This window comes from Pelmatolapia mariae, linkage group LG17 (assembly GCF_036321145.2).
Source record: "Pelmatolapia mariae isolate MD_Pm_ZW linkage group LG17, Pm_UMD_F_2, whole genome shotgun sequence".
NCBI lineage: Eukaryota > Metazoa > Chordata > Actinopteri > Cichliformes > Cichlidae > Pelmatolapia > Pelmatolapia mariae.
In genome coordinates, this window is record NC_086242.1 from 19162453 (window position 1) to 19179188 (window position 16736).

General features: G+C 42.7%; 1 protein-coding gene across 22 annotated transcripts in view; it reads left to right on the top strand.

Moving 5' to 3' along the window:
* The window catches only part of celf2 (cugbp, Elav-like family member 2), a 237880-nt gene that overhangs the window by 151695 nt on the left and 69449 nt on the right, over window positions 1–16736 (top strand). For all 22 annotated transcript variants that reach the window (XM_063460420.1, XM_063460415.1, XM_063460416.1 and 19 more), the window contains one exon: window positions 4927–5009. In XM_063460420.1, coding sequence (XP_063316490.1) covers window positions 4927–5009 — 83 coding nt within the window. The remainder of the gene's footprint in view (window positions 1–4926; window positions 5010–16736) is intronic.

The window sequence follows — 16736 nt, forward strand, 5'->3', positions numbered from 1 at the left end:
GATTTTGTATGTGTGTGTGTGTGCGTGCGTGCGTGCGTTAGTAGCAAGTGAGTTGACTCTTAAACAGGTAGAACTCTGGAATGTGTGTGTGTGTGTGTGTGTGTGTGTGTGTGTGTGTGTGTGTGTGTGTGTGTGTGTGTGTGTGAGGTCCACTCCTCTGCTCTTTGATCCTCATCTTGACAGCCCACCACCTGGGACGCTCCGCCACATGCCGCATGGCTCCCAGGCCCTGGCTACGCCGTGGGAATGACAACACACCGTGGCTAACACAGCGCTAACAGCCAACCCTCCCCTGCACATTATATGCCGTCAGAATCACTAATGCTAACACCAAAAGCTAACCCTCCCATATACAGATATGTAGAAAATGCCACTGGAATCAGAATTCACATCTAGCCGCTAACCCTCCAACATTGTTATTGGAATTGCTAATCGCACACAGGGGGGCAAAGCTTGAACACAGGTGCAATTGGAATTATAATGTACAAAACTGAGGCAATACTAAAAAGCTTGCCCTTGAATACACATAATCTCTACTTTTTACCCAGCATGCAGGAAATATACAGTTGACAATTATGTGCCTCTTGCAAAAATAATGACGCTAGTGAGAACACTTGTACATCAGATAATTTACTGTGTTTTTCCGGGTCAGTCTATGAGACTGATTGGATTCACCTCGGTGGTGAGGAGAGGTAGGTCAAGATGAGTCGCTGGTGTCATCCGTGGACAAGCAGGCATGGTGGGGAGAGGCTGGCAGGGGGGACAAAGCAGGGGTCAAACTGGCACCACACATTGGTGGAAAACAGTACACATAAGTAGCTTTGAGACCCTTACAGTATACCTCTAAAGTGCATCTGCACAGGCCTTTTCAATTACTTTGTAATTAAACCCTTTATTTTTACTTTTTTTAGGAGTGTTTAGATTATTCATTGAAAGTTTTGACTCTTTTGGCCCATCTTTCTCCCCTCAACCCCAACCGGTGGCGGCAGATGACTGCCTCTCACTGAGCGTGGCTCTGCCTGGGGTTTCTTCCTGTTAAAAGGGAGTTTTTCCTTCCCACTGTCGTCAAGTGCTCGTTCATTGGGGTTTTCTCCCTATTATTGGAGGGTCTTTACCTTTGAATATAAAGCACTTTTAGCAAGCTGTGATTTGGTGCTATGTAAATAAAAATGAATTGAACGGCTCACCGTCATGTTCCCAAGGTTTGCTTCACCTTTTAGAGCAGGGGTCGGGGAACTCCAGGCCTCAAGGGCCGGTGTCCTGCAGGTTTTAGAGATGTCCTTGATCCAAAACAGCTGATTTAAATGGCTAAATTACCTCCTAAACATGTCTTGAAGTTCTTCAGAGGCCTGGTGATGAACTAATCATTTAATTCAGGTGTGCTGACCCAGGGTGATATCTAAAACCTGCAGGACACTGACCCTTGAGGCCTGGAATTCCCCCACCCCTGTTTTAGAGGGTATGGTGGTGTGCATGGCTCATATATTATGTGGGTGTTGGAGTTGTATGCAGTCGTTTCATTGCTCAGTAAAAACTTGTACATGTATTAAAAGCTTTTACATTTCAAGGATTTTTATTTTATTTGGTTTCCCACTGTTGGTGGAGTTTCATTATTTGATCGTCTCCTCTTATTAGGACTCTAATTTCAATAGTTCTTTGGACCATTCTTCACCATGGCTAATTTTAATTCATAGGCACACTCCACTGCTAATATTTGTTTAGTTTTACTCTTTTTTTCTCTCTAATGGTGCTTTTTCATGTTGGCTTAACTACAACTACAACTTCAACCTAATTTAGGATTTTCAGTGCTTCTCCATCATCCGTATCCTCACTGGGTCTAATTTTTATCGTGGAAACGTGGCACAAAGATGAAGCCAAACTGATGGAGATCAGCGATATGTGGAAGCCAGCACTTTTACCACAGAGTTTGGTGTGTATTTGCCATCTTTTTGGTGACCCACATGGAATACATTGAATACATTTTTACCCAGTGATATTCTGTCAGTCATGATTAATACCCCCGCTTATCTCCCTGCCTTTAACCAGTAGAAGCTGGTGTGAAACTCTTGGTGGCAAATTGATACTGATAGCTGAAGCGGGGGGGCTTAGGGTTTAGTGAAGTGACACCCCGAGCCGTCTTTCACACTGGGGGTCATAGAGGGAAAACGCTAAGCTGAGAGTTATCCCTGCTAATACACAGGCACTGCACCATCTGAATCACAACACCAATCACGTTGCTGACGCTAGGCTAAGGGCCAACTATTCAACAGCCCTGGCACCCAGAGGACACCGCAGGAATTCAGATCCATTACACTCCCAGCCTCATCAAAGGGACTTTGGGATTTGGATGCTAAACCTGCTCCAGATGCTCACTGTTGGATTTCACTAAGATGCACTGCAGGGCAAGTGTCATCAGGGCTGATGTCTGCAGCACAGGCAACAAAACCTCAACCAATCTACCGTATTCACACTGAATTGATTTGTGCCATAAAGACAATGGGGGAGACACCAAAGCAGATGTAAACAATGGTCCGCTCTGCTCATCTCTGGACAAATAAATACACAACAAAATTACCAGATGAGCAGAGCTGGAGGCAGCAGGTCCAAGCATATGAACATATGAACCTGGACTAAGATGCTGAAGCAGTGCCTCACCTGTGGCTGCCTAATGCTAATGTGCAGTTTACTGATCCTCTTCACCAAGTAAGCAGCTGTAGGTGAGCAGAGGTTTAATGCAAGAAGAAGTCAATCCACAGTTTGGGATTTTATCCTGCGGTAGCTCCCTTTAATGTATTCATCCATCCATTTGCTTCCACTTATCCTTTTCAGGGTCCCGGGGGGTGCTGGAGCCTATCCCAGCTGTCATAGGGCGAGAGGCGGGGTACACCCTGGACTGGTCGCCAGGCTGTCGCAGGGCTAACACACAGAGACAGACAACCATTCGCACTCACATTCACTCCCGCATTCACACCTATGGGCAATTTAGATTGATCAATTAACCTATCCCCACAAACTTTAATGTATATTAGTAATAATTTGGACAGCCATTCTATCATCGTCTCCACTATCTTTCCCCAGGTTCAGTTTATGGACATGGGTATAGGTTTTATTTGAGAATCGGGAAGAAATGTCAAATATAAGTCCAATTTTGAGCACCAAACTCTTTGTTTCCTGCATTCTGGTGAATTTTTTTATGCAGCAGTTTCTACCTTTTTATATTAATTTACGGTAAAACAAAAAAGGATGAACATGTAGTGAAATTTGTTGCAGTTAGGCTCCTAATTCTCCTTGACAGGATATTTTTGTGCTTATTGTTTGGGTATGTAACCTGGGTAAATGTGCATGTTTCACCTGCTCAGACTTTAACATCTCAGATGTTTCTCAGCAAGATTTCTGCACGTTCATATCTGTGATGATTGCAAGAAATCGCGCACCTCAACTTTGTTACTGAGATCTACGCGATTTTTTTTCCAACCTGGTGTGTTTGTTTGTGTCATCGATAACGAGGCTTACTACAAAAGATTCAGGCATGAGATAAACGGAAGTGTTTTTGGGGAGACAATAACAGGTGAACGTCACAAGCTAACAGTAAACTCGTTCTGTTAGTTGGATGAGCAGCTCTCAACACATTCTCCACATTTTCAACAGCGGCGGTCACACACGCATGCATCCTTATGGCTGCCTTCTTTTCGAAGCAGTAACTTAATGATTGCCTGCATGTGGCATCTTTAAACTGTATCTACAAAAACATGGTTTATGCTCTCCCCAGAATAGGCACGGTGCTAGTTTCTAGTTTAAACACTGGATTTATTCGAGCCCGCCGTGGGTTGCCTTGATAAATGTTCTCCCCGTTACATCTTGTTTGGAAATTTCCCCATAGCTGTTCGACAGTCGTGTCATGAGGACGTAAACGCAGACACAAAATCCTCACCGTGAGCGACTTGTCCAAACCTTGTGTTTGACATAAACAGCTGCTTGCTGTGTGTATGAGGAAAATAGAAGAGTCACACCTCGGTCTCTGCCCTACATTTTCCTCCCGCTGGCTTATTTTTGCCTGACTGTGCAGGTTTGTGTGCTGACTGAAAATGGCCCATGACTGCGGTGTTTCAGCCCTACTCTCGTTTCCCTCCCTGCTTTCTTCACTGCAATTGTGTATACATTTACATTTGAGTCCAGTTGTGGTACTGTGTGAGAGTGTGAGCATGCAAGCACCTTGTAAAGTTTAATTTGCAGGTCTAAAGACATTGCAATGTCAAAGTTAAACGTAGCTTAAATTTTGATTTAAAGTGATTTTTTTCGTAGCCTGATCAGTGAATTGCATTGACACTTCAAACTGAATCATGCCAAGGTTTCAGTCGCTGATTTCTTTATTTTACTTTTTGTCAGATTTACTGTTTTTTCCACTGATTTTAGATGGCTTCATTACTTTTTGATGAATCGTTTAAATATGATCATTTAAAAACTGCTGTAACATGTGTGTCACCTGAATGTTTCCATTTCCAGCCCACATTTGTCAGAAATGTCGAGATGCAAATAAAGGGAACATAAATAAATGAGTCAGCGCTTTCTTTGGTGAATGAACGATAAAGCAGCTGTTCACAGATCACTCGGGGATTAATGAAGAGACAACCTTGCTTCTCCACGTTCCTGTCTTCGTCTGTGTTTCCTTGTTGTTCGCATGTGAGTGTGTGTGTGAGTGTGTGCTCATGCATCACTTTGTGTTCACGGTTCCTCCAGGCTCAAGTCATCAGCGTTGAAACGAACTCAAAAAAAAAAAAAAGCGTTCTCTTCCTCTCCGTTAGGATGTTTTCTCCTTAACATTCACTCAGCGTCTCCCAGTGTCGACAGGTGATGCCAGGCAGATGAAGAGAGAAAATGCTCTTTGTTGCTCCTTATGCTCATCTCTCTCTCTCTCTTTCTCCCCAGGCTGCTGTTTTGTCACGTTTTACACAAGGAAAGCTGCCCTTGAAGCTCAGAATGCACTGCATAACATAAAGACCTTAACAGGGGTGAGTGTGTGTCCTCATTCTCCTCTGCCTACTTTCTCCTCTAATCACACACTTACAGCGGTACCCCGAGGCAGCCCCGCCCGACCCCGCCCCACACCGACCTGTGTTGTGTGTGTGTGGGTGTGGGTGGGTGTGAATACGCAAGTAACTGCCTCAGTGTGTTGCGCTGCTGCTACAGAGCATTTGTGAGTGACCGAGAGTGCGAACAGGTGACTAACCAGTCAAGGTTAGTTCAAAAGTTTGGAGGGAGTTTATGTCCACTGGTTCTTTCCAAACTTAAGTCTGAATGTCATAAAAGTCAAAAACCATTATTACCACCATAACAGCCACCGGGTCACCAGGGGACTGTCTGGAGTTAGAAAAGTTTCTAGAAAATAGAAAATAATCCCTTTCAGACATTCGTTCAGTTTTTGTTGTTAAAAAGATTTTGGATGATCCAAAAAAGGAAAAATTTCTAATGAAAGTAGGTGGACTTTAGCCTAAAACCCAAGCTCTACCTTTATCCTAGAAGGTTAGTCAGTGTAGCTGCATGTAAAAACCTCAGTATTTATCCTGTCGGCTCTGGGTGCAGGCAGTAGTCCCGTGAGTTCACAGCAATCGAATGGACATAAGGTCTCCCGCCTCGTGCGCACTATCCTGAAATCACCTTTAAATAAACCAAATTAACTATTTCCAATATGGAGAACCTGTCAAAAGCAGACTGTGCCACATATGAAACAGTGCAGCTGAGGACAGTGTCCCAACCTGAGTCTCCTGATGCTGTCTGGAATTCATTTGTGAAAAATGCTCGAGTCGTAGTACTACGTGCTTCATGTGTCACTCCCACACAGTCTCGTGTTGATCTTTGGTGGCTTCTTCCACCTGTTACTGGTGCTGCTACCACCTACGATTAGACAGTGTGCTTCTACATTAAAAGTCCACAATAAGACCAGAGAGGTAGTGGAAGCACATATATATACTATCATTCCCTCAGCACTTCCCATGTACATATAGAAAATCTAGAAAATGTCTTTGTCCTGTATTTGACTGTATATAGTAACCATTTGTACATCATACAAATTACTCTTTTATTTTACTTGAATCATCATTTTTAGCAGTTTTGGCTTTTTTTTTTTCTTATTTTTTGGTTTTATTTTCAAACATAACTCAAATTGACTTTTTCTACCTGAGCCTTGTGCTGCTGTAACAAGTGAATTTCCCCAGTGTGGGGTTAATAATAATAATAATCCATACCCATCTATGTAATTCTCGACCATGACATGCAAGTTAAAGACTCATCTTTTAGACAGTTTTTAAGAGTTGCCTTTTACTTTTGTTTGTAATTTCTCTTTACACACTTTGGACATTGTGAAAAAGCGACACAAAATTCAGAGGTTTCCAGTTTGGAACTTGTTGTGTAACATGTATGTAGACAACAAGGACCACATCTGACCAGCTGCGAGCGCACTCGTTGCCAAATGCAGTGGTCTGATTGGTCACATTTGTTTATTTGGATCCGTTCAAAAAGCAATAATAATAATAAATTCATCCTGTGATATTACATGGTTGATGTGAACGGCTGCATTAAGAATTGGTGACTCTTAAAAATATTTTTACTGCACAAAATATTGACATAAATTTTACACATCTGGTGTGTTTAAGCACGAAAAGTAATCGGTTTAGATTATGTAATGCAAAACTTTGTTAGAGATACAAATATTGCAGTTCGGTGACAAAAAACAACCAAACAAACACCCTTTTATAACATTTTACAAAGTCGCTAACTTACCACATTTAACACTGTGCACTTCTGCACACAAGATGCATCCTATGTAATGTGGGTTTGCTCTCTGTTTGTCACTGATTAGAATGGCTGTAACAGACTAATGAGCCTGCTAGTCAGTTGGTGAGAGTGGGGCACCAACTGCTGATAACATATCAATGCGCTGACAACATTGGAATTGAGTGCCAGCAGGTGAGGAGACGTTTCCACTGAAATACAGACATTACAACTAGTTATTGCCAGTGATTTATAATTTATCGGCTTTTAGTGTAATGATATCATCTGCTGTTGTTTCGCAAAAATGTGTTGTCCAAATTTATTCCAAGCAAATGTTCACCAAAAGCTGACAATCACCCACTCGTCCCCACTTTATATTTTCATTACTGGCTTCGGCAGTCTGCAGGAGTTTGTGTTGTGTTTCCCTTTGCTTCTAGCCTGCACGCTCATCCTTGTGCAAAGATGATTAGAGAACAATCATCAAAACACGCTGCCACTAGCAGTCGAAAACACTTGCATGTTTATCTGCTCGCTGGCATCTGTTCCAGCTTTTCTGGACACCCGTGCATATGCCTGACTATAAAGGAGTGTGCTGGTGCTCCATTTTCCAATATTGTTCCCTCTTGTGGCCCAGGAGAGCAATAGAGGAAGTGGGCTGAAGCTTGCTCGCACTCTCACACTTTTAGCCCTGGGTGGATATTTAGAGGCCCCCAGATCCCTTCTGCTCAGGTTATTGGCTGCTTCCCCACCCCTCTCCTTGTCTGTGCCAGCTAACTGGAATCTCATCAGTTGAGCGCCTGCACGCTCTTACTTCTGTTGGATCAGTGGATAGCCCCCCTGGGCAGGACAGGGTGGATACTACGAATCCCACAAGAGCCGTACGTGGGATTTATGCTCCCGCTTCCGATTCAGAGTCAATCTTGTTGTTTTGCACAGAGTCACCGTGTTAATTGCTCGTGGAATAAGTATGTTAAATTTCGGCTGTTTCTCTGCACCGTGAGAGCTTGTCACTTATCCCTGGTTGGAGGTGTGAAACAGCCCAGGGGAGGACACATACTGCAGCAGTCTCAGGATTATAGGAACATGAAATCGCCTTCTTCTACACCATAACACCATCCCTCCCTCTGTTCTGTCTGGTCATCCCTCTTCCTCACTTGCTTCTCTCTCCTGCAGCATTCGTTTGGGCCTTTTTGATGTCAGGTAGCAGTAAATTTGGGTTTGTATTTGGTCTCTGAAGCAGAGGAAACAACACATTATCAGAGCATCTTTAAAACTTCAGCACAAAACATTACACCTAAACTTGTAGAAAATGCATTTATTAACATTTAAATATGTCTATCTGGAAATTATGATGCCTATGGTAGGTAATATCTGTCATATGGAAGCCGAGCAAGAATATAGTAAAACATTTCTTTATATTTAATTCTCTAAGCTTAAATGAATCGCATTTTGTCTAAATTAGGGTTAGGGTTGATATTTCCAATCAGGAGTGTATCTGCTCGTCTCTATCAGCCCTCTATCACTTACAGATAACATTTCTTTAGAGATGTCATTCATGGCAAGGTTTTCTAACTGCTGCAACCCAGAGGGAATGATCAGCAGGAGGAGATTTTTAGGTTGTTTTTTTTTTTGTGATAGTTAATTTCTCTTTGATTTAATTAGCGGTAGTTTTCACACTGAAACAGCTGAGTTCTTTGGCTCAATGAAAAGTTGGAACAGAGCAGAGTCATGAAATAAATAATAAATAAAGGAATAAAAATTAGTTTCAAGACGTGTTTTCAAAAACTGTAATACCATGGACAGGGAGGTGTGAAAAAGCTCAGTTGCCCCTGGTTTTCAGTCCGGTTGTTTGGACTACCAGGAGCAGCTGGTCCATGGACCTCAGCAACCTTGAGGGAACATGGGGGGAGGCCAGGATGCGTAAAGTTCTTGCAATGGCGAGTACTAGTTAAAAGACAAATCCCGGCATTTTGGACTAACTGCAGGCAAAAAAAGGGAAGCTTTACTAAGGCCAACACAGTGTGCATTACAATAGTCCAGACACATTGTGATAAAAGCATGAATGAGACATTCAAACCTTTTAAAAGATAAAGCTGATTTGATGGTGGATAAAAGCCTCAAGTGGTAAAAACTAGTGTTAATAACAGAATTCAGCTGCTTATCTAGAATAAAAATCACGGTCCAGTTTAACACCAAGGTTTCTCACTGTGGGTTTAGCACAAAGGGCCATGGTCTAAAAGACGAGCAGCACAGAGTCTGAACCCAATGACCCCAGTGTTACTTACTGTAGATTCACTTTAAAAATCAGATCAGTGGTTAAAAATGTAACCTGTATTTTAAGCAGTAATACGTAACAAATAAGCCATATTTTATTGGTTGCATATTAAGGAGGGAAATCCCACTCCGCATATAGGTTTGGGTTATCACAGACTTCTGCATGCATTCTTATTTACCACTTCATTCTTTTTGCATCCAGAGGATTCACCCACTGCTGGCCTTTAGAAAGAATAAAGGTTTAATGCACTTATGCCCTGGCTTAGCTTTTCAAACCTGCAGGCTACATTCATCTTTTATATACAGTCTGTCTATAGTCCATCTGTGTTCTCTAGCAGTCGTTCAAGATAAAAACAAGCAGGCTCTGACCATTCCTCAGTACTTCTGCTGGCTGGCAACTAAGTGACTGAAAGTATGAAATAAAATTTAAAATTAAATATTTTTTTTACATCAACCTTGTAGAGGATTAAAGCAGTTTTTCTAACCCCAAATTGTGTCTTTTAAGCTCTTCATGGCCCCAGCTTTGGGTTAGGGCAGCCCATTTGTAGCCTCACAGGCAAGCCCCAGGACAAAACAACCCCACTGAGCCACCCACTACTGCTTGTAGGGGTTGTAGCTTTTTGCCAAGTGCTGTAACAGAGTTTTAAATGAAGCTAAAAGTTGTTTCTTTGAAACAAGAATCTGCGGAGCCCAGCGGTGAGATTTGAAAGGTTGCTCATAAGTGCTGGAAGTAAGGGAAAGTTTATTGTCTCGTTTGTTCATGAAAAGCTTCTGGGAGCAACAAATATTAAAAATGTTAACCCATTTAAAAAAAAAAAAAAAGCAGCTGACACGTATGCAATTAAACCCGCATCATATTCATCATGTCAGAGGTGGACAACAACGGCTTATGCGATTGTCCTGTATTGATGGACGAATATGGTTTTAGATTTAATATACAGGGTAGAGGACCGAGCACACACTTGCAAAACACTAAATCAATAGCAGCATAATGACAGAGCATTGAGTGATTTATGCTGGATTGTTTTTATTTATTTTTTTGAACTGGCTTCAACTCAGCTCAAAATGAAAAAAAGGGCAAAAAAATAAAATAAAATGAGAGGAAAGATCCAGTGGGAGGCAGAAATAAACAGATGATGAGGATGGCGGATTAATTGCTGAATGAGGCATGTCAAGACAAAAGGAGAGCAGACAGAGAGAGGGAGAAATTGAGCGGGAGGTTAGCAAAGGTGATGGGCAGATGGACAGGAAAAAGGTGGAGTAGAGCACTCCAGCACGCTCGAGGGCAAAGCAATAAACGGGGCGCAGTTAAAAACCAATACCTGCTTATTAACTTCCCCACTCTCCTGGCTTGTAAAAAGCCAGCAGAACAATGTTTGTATTGGCACTCATCCCCTCCCTCGCTCTATCTCTCCTTCCAAACCCAAGGCCCTAACAGGCAGAGATGCAATCAGAGTGGAAAGCTGGATGGGGGCCAGACTGGAGAAAAGGGCACCGGTATTGGCAGCCATGTTGGTTTAGGGCAAAAAAAACAGTTGAATGGCTGCCATTTTTTGAGAAAAGGGATAAGTGAAGGGGGTCTGTGGTTTTATGTGATGAATCTCTCCCTGCTCGGTTCTCACAGAGGTGATGGCGGTGGCGAGAGCAAAGCGGCGAGGTGTAGGCTTCCTCGCCAGGTGGAAAAAAACAAGAGAGAAAGAAAAATGACAGCGCTGCTTGTTGCTTCTCTCCCGGCCCCATCTCCATCACTCCTCTGATGTCTCTCCTGAAGATTTGTCAGCGATCCGTCAGCGCACTCGTACCAAATGTATGCATATGTGATTGTATGCATGCAGAATGTGTATATTCATGTCAGCTCCAGACATGCCTGTCATATTTCAGCGATGAAGTAATGTTTCTAGAGAAGATACAGGTCACAACACGAACTGAGTGTCAGAACAATTTTTCTTTTCAGTTTTCACCTCAGTTTTATCAAAAGCAAGGTTATCATTTACTTTTTCTTTTGGTTGATTGCTTCCATTTTGTTTAGTTCCAAGAAGATAGTGGTCAGCAAACAAGATTATATTTATGAGTGTAGCTCAACTTGCAAGGTAAAGTATCATTGCTGTTGATGCTGAATGATAAGGATTTCACTTTTCAACCACTTCTTATGCAGCCTATGCAGAGAAATATGGGTTATTTTTACACTCCAGATTTTGAAATTGTGAAACTGCGAAAATATACGCTCCCAGTGTGTATGCATTAGAGGCTGTGGTTTGTGGATTCTTACATCTTTTGAGCCAGGCTAGCTTTTCACCCTGTTTCTAGCCTGTGTGCTAAGCTAAACGAGTGGAAGCAAGCTAATGTTTCTTATTTAGCTCTAAACTCAGTGTAATAAATAAATATAGCCAAATATAGTCCCATGCTAAGGGTTTAAAGCCTTGAGTTTTCATTATGGATGTCTCCAATTTGGATTATTGGAGCCAGTAGTGACCATATGTGACAAATAATGGTTTTTAGTATTGTTGCATTGCAAAAATACCAGCTAATCGATGCTCAAATTAGAATTTTGCTTGCGAAAACTAGAGTGTAGGTGTCTTGAATGGTTCGTTAATACATCAGACCTCACTATAAGCCATATTGTGTGTCAGATTAAAAAGCCCTGAAAGACAGCAACCTTATAAGTTTCAGTCATCATTCAGACACACAGAGGCTTGTTGAGCACCAATGGTGTCAAATTTAGATGCAGTGGCATCATTTACTGGCATCATTTTTTAACGTGCAGGGTTAAGGTTTTGAAAAGGGAGCATGCCGTCCCATGCCACACTCTTTTCTGAGATCCTAAGCAAGCATTTTCTGTGAAAGGAAAAAGAGGGTGAAAGAGCAAAACATAAAGCTTACAAAGAGGAAGCGGCAAGTGCTGTCACAACCAATGTGTTAAGGCACGAACGCCTAAAGATCCAAAGTTGTGCTCAGCTCAGAAGCTGATGGCTCAGCTGATAATCACCTTCATAACAAGTTGGCAAATCATATAAAAGTCACTCTGTTTCACCTGCTATAGCGCGCCTACAGCTGTTGCTGTCTCTGCAAGCTGCTTTGCAACCCATCCCCAGCCCAGTTCTTCCTTTTAACTGCGTTTCTGACTAAATATTAAATCTGTTGTAATTGTGCTTACTTTGTTCTTAATGAGGGGATCTTCCACTTCTGGCTTACCGTGTATGCACATGGAAATATTTGCAGCTAGAAAATCTTACTTTCTTGCTCGATTGAAATCTGTTTATACAGCTTAAAGATTCAGATCTGTCCTAGATGATGCAGTTCAAATGGTTACTTTGAAATTGATCTTCAAAAACAAATAAATTCTGAAGATGTGACACTTGCTGTGTGGCACAGGTAGAGGGCTTTTCTACACCCAGTTGTTTCATTACAACCCTCGGGCTGCTGTTTTGTGTGTGGACATCCATCCTCACACCCGTCATCTTTCAAACAATGGAATTTGTGACCGTTCATGAATCCAACCATTCATGCTTTCACAGTCAATAAAACTGCGTTCAGTTTGACTATTCCACCTCAGTAATAGCAGTGTCGCTAGGCAGCACGGCACATAAATCAGCAGGTGGATTAATCTATAAAAAAGTAAAGAGAAAAATAAAAAACAAAAAATAATGAGTTTTCTGCATGGCACACACACGTAGAGCCTTTTCGGCGAGGACAGATAGGCACGACTGTTTCTCTAAAACAACAGCTTTCACTAGAGTTGTTTCTAATGACGCGCTAATGAAGCTCGGGGGGGGGTGGAGACAAAGTGTGTGCGTCTGTCTGCGTGTGTTGCCTGGAGAGCCATGTGTTCATCTCTCCAACTCTAATAGCACTGGAGAGGGCTAAATATGCTTTTTCTTCTCTCTCGCGCACACACAGACACACACAGAAAACCCTACCATAACCCATCTATCGTCGAAAAACATGTCCTGTACCCCTGGAGCGATGTAAAGCCGTAAGACCCAACCCCTGCTGCATGGACTGATCCACACCCCTGCATGACTCTTGAGCACACACACAAGCTCTACACTTTCATGTGCTCGCAAGCATATGCCCCAGCACAGCCTGAGTTTATTGCATTATTTTTTTTTCTCCCCCTTTCACCTTTTTTTAATGCCCCCCTCCTGGTCCTCTCCACGCTAACACAACGGCGAGACGCGCACACGAACAACAACAACACACGGCGAGTTAAAGCCTGTCAGCCTGCCTGTCAGACAAGGTTGTTTTAGATTTTCCACTAAATTGAACTCTTTCATTAGTGGCTGACAGATGTCTAAATGCCCAGTGTCTCCCCCCTCCTATTTCCACCCTTGACGCCCGCCGAGTGGGCCCCAGGGCTGCTGCTCCCCATCTGAAGCTGGGGTTGGAGGAAAGAGGGTGGAGGGAGGATGGAGAGATGGAAGGAGGGGAGGGATGGGAGCTAATCTAGGACGTGTCCTCTGGAGTGCCCTCCAGCTCGGAGAAGTTCAGTCTTTTTATCCTCGGTTTTCTTTTCTAACTCCCTCCACCTCTTGCCCTCTCTCCATCCATCCCTCGCTCACTTTCTGTCTTTCTTTTGTCCTGTTGAGTCTCTCACTCCATCTCTGTCCCTCTCCATTGCTCCTTTTTCTTTGTGAAAAAGGATGAAAAAGCCCTTTGATTCACAGTTTCTCTCAAGGATATTTCTTTCTGACAGTAAGACGGAAGGGAGGGGAGGGAGGCAAGGGAGAGGAAGGTTGATTAGGGTGTTGACTAGGATGGTGTGGAGGGCGTTGGGGTGGGGGGGGGGGGGGGGGGGGGGGCATCAGACGCGATCAGTCAAGCCCAGTCCTCCATGTGGGCGGATCAGAGCGTTTGTTGAGCACCAAGCTTGATAAGAAATGTGGGGCTCATTAAAAGCTACCATCGTACTGAGACCACACACACACATGCAGGTCCCCACTTCCCTTACCTTTCCGCTGGTGAGATAATTAGTGATGCTCCACTGCCAGAGCACAAGCACAAGGTTGTGTGTGTTCGCACATCAAAGGCCCCTCATCAAAGTAAGTGTGATCTGGAGCAAGGTTAAGGTTTAAAAGCAGCAATTTACAGTCCAGAGACAAAAGCCATTTAATCGGTCATTTATTATTATTTCAAGTTGGCGGACAAAGCTGCAGACAGAACCGCCGACTGTAAGTGATAATGTGCACTATCATTTTGAATGATGTGAATGGAAGAATCATATTCTTTCATGCACAAGGCCTGGCGGTCTTGAGATTCTCACTGTTCCCGTCTTTGAAGGGAATTCGTGAGCTCGCTTTGAAACAATCGAAGATTCTGGTTGCTTTCTTGCTGCAGGCGTAAGTGTTTACTGCAGCTCATTTTTTCCTCACGACAGTTGAATTTAAATGTAAAATAAAGTGCTGTGCAAAAGTCTTAAGCCGCCTCACATATCTTTTAAATCTTGCATCCAAGGAGCAAGTGGTCTTGAGTAATAATTATCCAGGCTTTCTGAATGTGTTTCAAAGTTTTTCTTTGGACTCATTGAATCCTCCTACCTGACCTTTGTCAGAGGAATGGTGGCTTTTTATGTTTAAGTCACTTAATACTGACTCCTGAATCATTTAAGCATAAAAAAGGAGTCTGCCTCGAGGGAAGAACCAGTATTGTGTCTACATACAACTTTCTTTAGATGAATCTATGAAAAATGCTTAAACAGTTTCACAGGAATCGCTTGTTGGTTGCCCCAAAAAGTGATTCCTAAACATCTAGCCGAAGAAAGATTCTTGCCATGGTGCGTTTCCTTTCAAATTTTGAGGAAACTTAACAAGTTGAGGACAAGAGAAGAAATGTCATGGTAAATGGTAAAGGGACTGGTTTATTTACAGCACCTATGCCTACCCCCCCCCCCCCCCCCCCCCCCCCAAAAAAAAAAAAAAACCAAAACAGATTCAGATTATGTAGAACAGATGATCAGTATCTAAAAGTCTCATGTCCTTAAGAAACTGGAAAAAATCCAACAAAGACCTGACACAGGACCGGCGAGAAGCATCTGGACCCTCCATCCATCCATCATTTATCCGTTTACTGTTCACTGAAGCCTCATCAGAAATGGGCTCAGTCAAGAAGCCATTCTTAAGGAGGGGAAACTTGGAGAAAAGGGCGAGGTATGCCAAATTACACAAGAACTGGACTGAAAATCAGTGGCAGCAGATCTGATGGAGCGATGAATGCAAATTTGAAATTTTTGCTTCAAATCATGATCATCAAGCTTCCCGGAGAGAGTTCAGACTTCTGCACAAATCTGTAAATGCATTTAAAAATCTTTAGGATTTGGAAATTATTTTGAGTGTGACCATTCTTTTCCATTATGGTTCTTGTCTTTTACCAGTAAGTCCGGCTTTGTGGATGTCTTTCTACACATTTAAAACAGCAGAAACAGTATTTATGCTCTAGTAATCTATTAATTTCATGTTAATATCATGTAGAAGCATGCAAATGAAGGACTACCAAAACAGTGAATTCATTTTAAGTTCAGATCAGATTGCAGTGGCCGTCTCAGCACACTATATTGTTGGATAAAGACCCTACAACAGCATAGACAGATAGAAACCCAATGAGCCAATGTGGGGATTAAAAAAAACATCTCTTTTAACAGAAGGAGACCTCTGGCAGAACCAGGCTCAGGGAGGGCCGCCATCTGCTATGACCGGGGGGTGAAGGGAAAGAAAAGAGAAAGGAAGAGCACAAGACAACAAATACCAAACAGGACAAAGACAGATTTTAGGAAATCCTAATAGTGTAGACTATGTTTTAAATAACAACTTATATGGATTTGGTCAGTCTTACTCCCAGTTAGAAATGAATGATTGGCCCTGCAGTGCTCTCTTGGCCACATTTGGCCTTTGGTGACAGGGCTGACTTGGAGTGAGCCTAGCATCCTCAGCTAAGCCACAAGTCCAAGTTCTATCAGCTGAATGTCTGATGCATTGTGACATTTTGTCCACATCTGACCCAATCAACATTTGCCAGCTCTGTAACTGAGCAACTGCTAAAAGTGGCCCAGTTAGAACCAAATGGTTCCGCTGTCAGGGCTGGGTATGACACTGTGTTTATCACAAGTCTTATAACTTATAGCTTATATGTGGAGCCCCAGAGTGAAGCCCCCAAAACAGTCACACTGGAGCATGAAAAAAATACAAGTTTGTGCTGGAGGGAGTGCAGCGAGGTCGCTGCGGGTTGCTTCCATGTCTTCTGGTCATGCCCTAAGCTGAAGACCTATTGGAAGGAGATTAAACAAATGGTGGTGGATGTGCTTGGAGTAACACTGGACTTCTCCTTTAGTACCATGTACCTTGGGAAACTTCCTGAGGATATAAATAAAAGAGACTCATACTTACTGAAAATAATTATGGTTACATGCAAAAAGGTAATTACTAAATGTTGGTTGCAGACAAACCCCCCCACACGGAAGCTGGTCATAGACATTATTAACATAATCCATCATATGGAATTGATTACCTTCTCACCGCGGCTGCAGAAGGAGAAAGGAGAGAGACTTTGGGAAAGATGGGATCGGATCGTTATACATTAAAAGACTAGAAACTGATACCTGTGCGATGCAGAGGACTAGCCGCGATTGTGTTTGAATGGAACATGCACCTGTGTAATATGTAATATGTGTAAGTAAAACAAGGTGATGTGTAGTTTGGAATATG